This window comes from Pundamilia nyererei, unplaced genomic scaffold (assembly GCF_000239375.1).
Source record: "Pundamilia nyererei isolate P.nyererei 1_Seehausen unplaced genomic scaffold, PunNye1.0 scaffold00025, whole genome shotgun sequence".
Classification (NCBI taxonomy): domain Eukaryota; kingdom Metazoa; phylum Chordata; class Actinopteri; order Cichliformes; family Cichlidae; genus Pundamilia; species Pundamilia nyererei.
In genome coordinates, this window is record NW_005187426.1 from 122,223 (window position 1) to 133,211 (window position 10,989).

Here is a 10,989-nt window from a genome sequence, read left to right on the forward strand (position 1 = left end):
GTCTGTGTGTTTTTTCTTTCTTTTACTGGCAGTCTTGTCTTGTTTTCAGCCAGTCTACTCTGCCATCGCACTCGCTTTGCTTTTTCAGTCTCAAATTCTCCATCACTTTCCTTTTGTCTCAGACTCCAGGAGAAGTGGATATACCTGTAAAACAGAGGTAGTGAAGTGCTGCTGGGCTAGTCAGGATCAGAGTGGGTTGTATAAGCAATATTACTTAACATTATGCATCTATGTTTATGTGAAAGACATCCCTCCAGACCATGTTAATGAAGTGAAAATGTGGCAATTGGAAAAATAAAATCTCCTAATCAGGCACCATTTAGTGACATCCCTTGCATTTAGAGATATTCCAATGCAAATGCAAAAGATTTATTCTCCTGGGTTTACGGTTTCCAAGTTCAGATATTCATTTGCACATTTTAATATGCAATTTGATGCAAATTACAAAGTATATCTCACAAAAGTGTCCTTCATTGAAGGTAGAAGCCCAAGAGTTCTTCTTTCTTATTCCAGTGTCTGCTGCACAGTAATTATGAAAAAGTGGCACTCTCAATTAGAAGAACTCACCCACAACAATCTACACACTAATTAGCACTTAATTTTTGAATTAATTTTAGATTGTGTTGCACATGTTCTTAGTGTTGTGTATGTGCTTTCTGTATAGGAGTTTAGTTAGTTTTCCCCCCTTATATCCACAGTAATAGACATAACACAGACTTACTACATGAGTCATGAGGTAAAAAGTAGCAGTGCTGATTTATTAAAATAATAATAAAACAAACACAGGTAGCTTCAGAACCTCCTGAAGATGTGTTTTGTTCTGTTTTGTTTTCTCCCTTACTATTTTCAATGGGTTTAATGATGATTGTATATAGATCCATGGGTAAATGGCAGACAGGGACTGGTATTAGCCAGTCAAGATGCCAGTTGGCAACATTTGGCATCAGTTCCCTAAAGCAACTAAAATATCAAAACAATAGCTTCAAAGCTTACAGCGTGATTATCCCTCAGTCAAAGTGAATCACACAATAATAAGAAAAGATAAGTCACAGTTTACATTTATCTTGTTTGGGAGATCTCTATAGACCTGTCAGATATAATTTTCATCTTATATGGCCCTGTTTTATCACGATGCGTGCATGTGCTTACAGTGTCATGATCAAAGACTGAAATCCTGATGCCTCAAGCTGGGCACTTATGCTATTGGTGTCTTAGATTTTGAAGCCATCCATCATGAATGCGGGGGAATCACACTGAAACTGACACTGCTTCTCATTGACTGATAACTTGTTAGTCACAAGCTGTTATCCAGTCATCCAATACCTAATCTAATATACTCTGGTTCGTCTACCTTTCTAACCTAATGAGGGAATTGAATTCGGTATTCTTTATGACAGAGGTGTCGAACTCCAGGCCTCAAGGGCCGGTGTCCTGCAGGTTTTAGATATTACCCTTGGTCAACACACCTGAATCAAATGATTAGTTCATTACCAGGCATCTGGAGAACTTCAAGACATGTTGGGGAGGTCATTTAGACATTTTAATCAGCTGTGTTTGATCAAGGACACATCTAAAACCTGCAGGACACCGGCCCTTGAGGCCTGGAGTTCGGCACCTGTGCTTTATGACTAGTGATTGAGCCCTAAAATTTGTTGAGGTCATAAAGCAAGGAAGCCTAGGACCATTTTCCTATAGACTCCTAGCATATACAGCATAGCATGCAGATACTTGCCAAACATATACACAGGACAATGACTCAAGGACTCTTGTTGAATTATTGTGCAGATGCATATTATGATTTGCATAGTTATTGCTGCTGTTTTGTGTGTGTGTGCTATGAATCCTATCAGGTCACAGTGGATACCATCAGTCTTTGTATATCCTCTCCTTTTTCTCTTTCTCTCTAGCTATTTAGCTCTGTTTCGCCTCCTTCTCTGACCAACCCTTTCCAGACTTCCCCTCTCCTCACTGCCTTCTCCATTTCAATCCATACCTGCAGTTTCCTCCCTCTGCGACTCTCTCATCCAATCTACATCACAACATGCATCATCAGTGGTAGCGGGAGATGAAAAGCGGGAGGGAGGGAGGTAGGTAGGGAAGAGTGAGGGAGAGAATGAGGTTGAATAAAGAGGAAAGACAGACTGAGGAAAAGAAACTTTTGAGACTGAGGAAGGAATATCATGTGAGCTAGAAGAAGAGGAGGGCAAGAGGGGACGGGTGAAGGAGAGCATAACATAAATAAAAGAGACAGATGGGTAGATAGATGAAAGAAGGTATTCAATGAGGAGAAGGCAGGTGGGACAGAGGGAGCTAATGTTGGGGTGTGTTTGTGTGTATAGCAGAACTGACAGTAAGCATCAGAGGCAGAGTGGCGAGTGACATCCTCTGTAGGACTAAATTTGCACTCATTTTCTCTCACAGTCTCTTTTTTTCCTGTTTCTTTCCCTACAGCCTCTCGACATCCCACACTGCAGAAATGTCCAAATCCATTCATTTTCTACATTTCACTTTGTTTCTATTACACCCACAGTGATGACATAAATCAGAAGCATTGCCCACACCTAAAACCATGTTTTTGCTTTCCACCTAATAATACATTGTATTATTTTTATGTCAATATTTGCAGCTTCTGCTTGGTTGTGTGCTAACTGAGCTAGAGTTGCTGGAATTGTGTTCTCCAACATTGGGGGATGCAGTAATGACTAGCATATACCGACATTTATTAACAAATAGCGGTCACGTTCCCAAAATACTGGCCTCCTACAATTCATTCTATGTGATAGGACCTGCCCGTCTTTCAAATGCCTACACTTCTCCAACTCCACATCTTCTCCAGAGACTGCATGGAACTGGGATTATGCATTAAAGAATACTTTCCTGTATCTCTCTGTCACATGGTACCACGGTCTTACGTCAACAGAAGGTCCTGAGTGTGTTGGCTGCGATGGGAGAAGTAAACATAAGCAAACATTCTCACCAAGGCTGCAAAAGATGATGATACTTAAGCCTCTGGTAGTCTGAAACTGTAATATTTCATGAATATTAAAGTTTAAATAAGACAGAAAAGAAAAGAAATGTATCATTGCCTACTCAGAAGCCAATTTTAAGCCTATAAAATCTGGAAATAAGCTATATTTTAAAAGTGTAAAAAACTCCACCTTTTTTAATGTTTATTTTGTTGAAATTTTTATCAGCCACCAGTATTAAAAATTATAAGAAATAAATACATCTACCTTTACTATTCACAATTTAAAGCACTTTGATACAACTGCTGTTGTGGTTTGGCGCTATATAAATAAAATTGAGTGTGTTTGCGCATCACAGCAGGAAATGTTTTGATATTTTGTGCATTATTTAAAGAAAACTTGGCTTTAATGACCTTTAGACTTGTTCTGTTTTGTAGTGCATCTAATTATCTGACTCACTTTTCCCCCCTCTCTGTCACTCGCTCAGTTGCCCCTGACAGACATGTTCAGCTTCTTCTCCTCCCCTGCTTTGTACTGTCATTCATCATCAATGTCATTCAGTTTTCTCCTTCCACATGGCACAGCATCTGTCTGGGAGTGTTGTTCTGTCCTGTTGAAACAAATTCAGATAAACCATGCGATGAGAAGGCTGGAAGCAGTTTCACCACTTTATGTCTGGTGTCAATACATGCCAACCCATGAACACAGAGCAAGTGGTGTGTTTTTATGAACTGGCCCAGCAAAATGTTAGAAGCTGTGCAACAAACCATTTACTTGATATTCAAACCTTTTGTTATTTGTGTCTTTCTAGTGTTTTGATGTGTGCTTTTAAGCCAAAGTAAATTGTTTAGTTATGGAAGATTTCTTGTTACAACAAGAAGAACACAGGTGTAAGTAGCGAAGGTGATGATGGCTTCACTTAATTTACTAAATCTCATCTTAATAATTCAGCAAGCATGCCTGTATCATTGCAAGGCTCTGAAGATTTAATACTCAATTGGAATTCAGTGCTCATTACTTTTATTGAGCGCACCTGTGATCCCTGTGCTTTGGCAAGTCAAAATATCCGCAATAGGAGAAAAGGTCCTAAACTCGTGCAAGTCAAACGAATGTGACTTTACTTCAATATTTGTAAGGAACTGGACAATAACACAATTCTGTGTCATTTTTTTACAAACTCATATTAGAATTTGAGGAACAGGATATTTTCCAGTTCATCAAAATTCAATACATACAAGCTTACCATTTCCCTTGATAGATGCCGCATTGAGCAGCAATGAAATCAAACTTATTCGAGTCATTTCACACCTGAGTCATATGGAGGCTTTCTGCTAGTCATCTTCTATGCTGTTTTCATTGACGCCAAAAAGCTGCTTTGGCACTTTGGCCTTTTTTTTCACATAGTAAATTGATCAAGAATAAATGAGAGAACTGACGAAGAATCAAATTTAAAAGCACAGCTAATAATGGCCATGGAGTCATCAATCAATCAAATCCTCTCAGTATTTGTTGCTAACAGATTTTGAGTAACAGTCTCATGTTACTCAACAAATGACAGACGACTTATAACAAAAGCAACAAAAACATTATAAGAAGTTCTATTAGTGCCCATAGTTTTGTCTATCCTTGCTGATGCAAATGTGTTGAAACATTTAAGATTCAGTCAGCATGGTTTAATAAGGGTTTTTTGGGCTATTTTAACTTAGTTTGTGCGGCAAAGCCACACCTGGTGCACTCAAGTGTTTTGTGCTTTGAAAAACTGTTGTTTAGATTTTGGAGGCTCTGTCCTTGTTTGTACATCAGAACCCTGCATGGCATCATGATTAGAATAATTAATAGCAATGAAAATGAGTTGAGAAAATGATACTCAACTCTACTGACATTGTTAAAAGGCATCAAAGAGACAAGTGCTGCTTAGATTTGTGTTTGCTTGTGAAAAACAAGCAGGTGCTCCTGTGATCCATCTTCTACATGAGAAAAAAAAGTGAGACATTGTAATGGAATAAAAATATGAAAATAGCACAGCTTTAGAAAGTAAAGCATCACAATAACCCTGTGTTCAATCAGAATTTGTCGCTTTGTGATTTAACGTTTTGTGTATGTTTCTGGCAGATGGCGATGGCTACCAGGACCATCTCCTTCCTGCATGTTTGGATAAAAGCTGTCAAAGAAGTACCATCTACCTAGCCAAGTCAGGCTCAAGAGACTCAAAGGTACGCACCTGACCATATTTTGATGCGTTTGAAGTCATTCAAATGTATTAGTTTGCTTTTATCCTTGTTAAACTCTTCATTCTTTGTTACTACAAATGTTTGTTACATTTGTTTTCCTCACTTCTTTGCTTGACTGTCCTCTTTTCTAAATTTGAATTTTATTACACTCCCAAAATAAAGATAGATTGGATCTCATGTGGATGAAAAGGATTGTTGTCATTTCTATGTAAATGACTTTTACTGTTAGTATAGTGAGTAGCTCAACAAAAAGCAGTTTTGCCTGTTGTGTGTTTTAGTATACTCTAAACTGCAGCATATCTTGTTTGGTATGTTATTATCTTTTTCCCTCACTCTCATTTCACACTGAAAATGTAAATGCAAGCAGACAAAGACACGTACTGTTCAGACGTGGAGATCTGACAAAACATTTAGCCACAACAACAACTTAGATGATTTCTTAAAGATGTATGGAACAACCTTTTAGAGAGACATTTAAAAAGTGACAGATATACAACAACTACCTTTACAGAATGTTTGAACAGTGTCTTTTCAGGAAATGTGATAATACAGTGAAGGTGGTATGACACAATACTTGCAGTAATGCAGTAATATGTATATTTTTACATACTGTCTGTCCTTTACAATGGCACCAACTCTCCAAAGTAAATTTATGCACAGGCTTCTTAGGGTACTTTAAAGGGTTGGTTACGAGGTTTCTCATTGTATAATTGTGCTATATCATGTTGCCCATGATAATACCAGATATAAAAATGTCATATAGCAATATTTTGCCATGCATTTACATCCCTAAGTGCAAGCAGCATGACTAGCACAGGCAAGTCTAAGATCAAGAGCTGCAAGAAGTCTTCAATGACGACTTAGTACCTAAAAAGCGAGTTACTTCAACAACCACCAACAAAGCACAATACTTTGCAAAATATGAAAGAAAGATGTTCCCACTACAGGTGGAAACGACAAACTTGTTTTCCACTTAAGGCGAAAACACACTGAGCATAACCAGGCTATGGTAGCACATGCGAAGGAGTTGCTAGCGGCTGCCAGTGTGCAGCCCAAGAGTAAACAGGACTCAACCAAGCATCACTGGAGAACTCCTAGTTAGAGTCCTTGGGGCGGGTTAGAAAGGTCGATCCTAGGTAACATCCTGGGATAAAAATATATTTTTCAGTGTTTTTATGCCACAATATTCTGCAGCTTTACTGGGTGATTTTCTTTAGTGATTGGTATTGGTAAGTGTTAAGCACTTATGGTACTTAACCTCCTAAGACCCGAATTCTTTCACGACATGCATTTTTAATTTCTCTTTGATATTTGGGCATATTGGGGCCCGATGAATGTAAAAACAAAGAATTACCAGATTTTTTTTAACCTTATTTTTGTTTTTAAGAAAAATAAGAGCCACATATGAGGATATTTGTTTAAAAGTTTGATAGAACAGAAGCAGTATAATGTCCTCGTAAGTGGATATCAGGCCCATGTAGAGCAAAGTTGAGTATTTTAGTCTAAATAACCCAAAATGTGATGTCCACATATATGGACGCCAGGTCTTAGGAGGGTAAAATTTCCTAGGCTACTATGGTGCTCACATTTAACTGGATATAATTCTGGGTTAATGCTAATCCAATATAATGCTGCTGATCCCTTGTTTTGATAGATAATCTTTTGTGTGTTATCAGTGACTGCTGCTCACTGATAACACATAAAAAAAGTGGGATGATTAAAGGCGCTAATTTACTTAGTCCTAAAAATGTTAAACTAATTTTTTTTTGTTTTTTTATATATCACCAGAAATATAATTTTTGCAATTTTAAGATTTTATTGCCCAGCCAGCACATGCCGGATAGCCTACCACCTTTCTTCTGTGGATTTAGACACTTTCAATTTGTTCTTGCAGCTTATCTTTCATGAGTACAATTTTGATGTCATTAAAAAAAATTGTTCCAAAATGAATTGGGGGGGCAGATCCGACCCCACCATGATGATACTGCATGATTGATTTAAAAAAATATATATTTATGAGGTGCCCAAAACATTTGCAAATATTGTATATGACCTCAAGTGAAATTTAAAGAAAATTAAAAGTAATTTATTAAACTAGAGAAAATAAGCATTAACTTTGTTGAATGCATAACATTAAAAAAAAATAGTACTCTGTAGTTTTAAAGTGATTTATATTTCTGATACGATTTAACTGGAAAATATTACTCAATCAACCAGTTAGTTAATTAATTAAAAATGTAACTGTTAGATAATCACTTAATTGTCATCTAGAGTGAAACTAAAATTCACTCTAACCCCCCCCCCCCCCCCGGACACCGGACATCTTGAATATCTGTGTAACACTACTTAAGGTAATAACCCGAAGAGGTTGCTTTTAAGAAGATTATTTGAAGTGTTTTTACATATGAGCAACGCTGAGTGAAGTTCACCTCACCAATCACTCCGCTGCAAAGTAGAGCAGTGTTTACCCGTACAATGGTAGTCTATTTCAGGAATGCATTACCCACGTGGCTCTCTGCAGGAGGCTCTCTTGCTTAGAAAGACATAAGGACTGCATGTCACTGTGTTTATGGAGCCATACAAGATCGAAGTAAAAGATATGCACATAAACATGCTGTCCCATCCAATTAAATGTACCCATGCAGAAATTATTATATGTGCACAGACATGTTTTTGCACTCATATGAACACACAACACCACCTACGTACCATCTTGAATTATTCTTTTCAGTTGCATCCTACCATTTGGCATGAGGCCTCACTCCTTTTTCTTCCTTCCTCTGCCACCAGAGAACAAGCTTCCACTTTCATTTCCAGTCCAAAATAGAAATATTACAGGCTTATTTGCGTGTCCACCCCCACAAACACATGCGCACACAAAAGACACACATGCAGATACACACTGATGCGCATTCCCTGTGGACATGGACGTCTTTTGTTTGCCTGTCAGCCACAAGGGGGGGGGAAAAAGATTGAAGGAGGAAGTGAAAGAAGGAGTGTTGAAGAAAGAGGAGGGAAGGTAGCGTGAGAAGGACTTACCTGCACTGATGGATGAAGTGAACACATGTTGTTTTCTGTGTTGCTATTTGCTTGAGAGACAGTAATCACTGTCAAAAAAGAGACAGGCAAAGGATTCTTCCTTTGAGTGGCAGTGGTTTAGTGGAGTGACAGGAAAACGAGTATATCTTTAAGCTTTCATACATATAAGTAAACGTTTAATTAACACTGAGAAATTACATTTTTTTGTTGAGTTTTAAAGGCGAAAGAAACAAATACACTCCCTACAGTAAGCAGATTGTAAAATGAGTCTTTCCTGAAACATCAATATAATTAATATTCCAAAATTGTATAAAAGGCTGCTGATTTAACTAACATCAGAACTCTCCTGGTATCACCAGTAAGCAACTCGGACATCTCTATGAAACACAACCACAACCACCAACCACAACAAGTCTTGTGTAGCAAACCTTTTTTCTGCTTTTTGCTTATTACCATCAGGATCTGGCCAGGGTGTTTTATTTCGAAGATCGACTGGATGCTCTATGAAACTTATGTTACTGACTTCCTGCTGTCTTACTCTGCTCAAAAATAGATTGGGTACATAGGTTTTGTCATAGCACAGAGGAGCTGTTTCTGGGATCCTTCTGAAAGTCTGTGGCGAACTCCATGGAATCACAAGCGTTGCTTAGAGTTGCCGTGCACTTCTATGGCAGTATGTCACAGCTGGAACACGAAGTAACTGTATCTCAAGGGTATCTGATGCCTACAAAGCCAACATTGCATTGGAAGACTATAAAAAGATACTTAAAATTCGGAATTGTGCCATGTCAAAATAAAATGGTAGTTAAGGGGAGCTGCTGAAGTCAAAACAAGATGTGAAAGGACAGCAAAACAGGAAAGCAATACCTTGCTATGATTGCACTGTTTTACTGCACAACAATAATGTGCAAATAAAGAAAAGTAATCAGAAGGAAATCTGATCAACCTCATCAGATACATCAACATATGAAGTATACATAGCAACATCTTGACAACATTTTTTAATTACTTTGGGCAAAAGTACTGCAGACGGGTATTAATAGTTACCATTTGTTTAAAAAAAATAATCTAGTACAAGGGAACAGTGCATTAACATATGAAGAAAACCTTGATATTTAATATGCATTCACTTCAGGGGTTGTACTTGATCCTTTTCACTTTCCAGATTAAGTAAATATAGAATTTGCCCATGGGTGCCCAAACCTTTGCAACTGTATGCTTTCAAGGAACTGTAGTAATGTGCAGTCTACATAATATCTTATTTTAACAGAGGCCAACACACATTTTGTATTTTTATCTACACGACTCTGTTGATTTTTATCAGTTCATCATTATTTGCTGTGCAAATACTCTGCCAGCTATAATTATGCCTGATCCTACATTATGTGTGTGGCTGGTTACTCCTTTAGAGTGGCTTCCCAGCCATTTTAAGCACACAGTCAGCAGATGCCTCTCCTGGGAAAATGGTTGAAGAGATGAAGGAAGAAAAGTTTAGAAATAAGGAAAAGGATTCGTAAAACGTTACAGGAGGGATTAACATAGAAGGAAAACAAAGAAAAGAGTTGGTTTTGTGGTTATGTGGGAAAGATAAAGTAAAGAAAAGCGAGCTGAAAGAAAAAGAGAAAGTGTAAAAGAGAGCTTTTTGTTGTCCTGTTATTGTCACCTTGAGGGGAAACGGCCCATATAGTGAGACACGGGAGGGGCGATAATGATGGAGAAAATGAGTGATATGTACACTGGCAAAGAGGAGATGGGATGAAACCCACTGAGTAAAACTAGTGTGTATCAACAGTTCATCTCCAAACAGCAGTTTTTGTGTTCCTTCCTGCAGTCTCCACCACAGCTCTGTCTCTACCTCTGCAGCAGCTCCAGGCATTTAGTTTACCATATTGAAAGAAACCGTAGGGGGCTTCCAACACTCTCTTTGCTTCATTCCCTGTCTTTACAGACACACATACTGACTGCATCTATTTCACTTTGAACCTTCCCTCTTTAATCCTACCAAATTCTTTAACACAATAGGTTATTACTAAAGAGAACTGGTTCATTTTGTACCACACCTATCAAACGAATTGTAGCAACACAAACCAAACAATAAAATGACAGAACAGCCTCCTGAATGTCAGAGGAAATCTGCACCATGAGGGAGCACTTCCTAGGCAGTGGTACTGCTTCTGTAAGCATTTAATACCATGCCTCAGTTGGGTAAAGTAAAAAATATGAATGGCAGAGTTGACATATAGTGTAGGGTTAGTTCTAAATAGCTTAAGCATTGATGAAATTACTTTACAGATTGATTTTTGTAATCATAATATTAACTTAGATGAGCAATCGTTTCAAAAATAACAGATGTGTTACAGTGACTGTTATTGACATTCTTGTACTTAAGAGATTCTTTTTTAAATTATGGTGTTTTTTAATATCTAAAGTCACACAACATGGGCTATGTTTTTCTTTAAAAGTGAGAGATTTTATAGAGGTCTAAGGGGTCATACTGGCTTCCTTTAGTATGCTCCAAAAAGTACAGATAATAATTGAATAAATGGGTATGCAGTACAATTTAAACAATTCAATGAAGAAATATTTATTAGCAGTACCTGTCTCTGATGTTTATTTTGAGTTTTTTTGCAAAACTATAAATAGTCTTCTATAATAAGTTGTCACATAGACTGTATATAGCGTCACTGCAAATAAACACAGAATTGTAACACTGTTGTGAAAGACCCTTGGTGGTACATAGGCACTGAGCACAG

The 10,989-nt window shown here is 37.7% G+C and overlaps 1 protein-coding gene across 1 annotated transcript in view; it reads left to right on the forward strand.

Moving 5' to 3' along the window:
* itfg1 (integrin alpha FG-GAP repeat containing 1) overlaps positions 1–10,989 on the forward strand; it is a 149,941-nt gene that overhangs the window by 42,991 nt on the left and 95,961 nt on the right. The window contains exon 9 of the mRNA XM_005727521.1: positions 5,079–5,179. Coding sequence (XP_005727578.1) covers positions 5,079–5,179 — 101 coding nt within the window. The remainder of the gene's footprint in view (positions 1–5,078; positions 5,180–10,989) is intronic.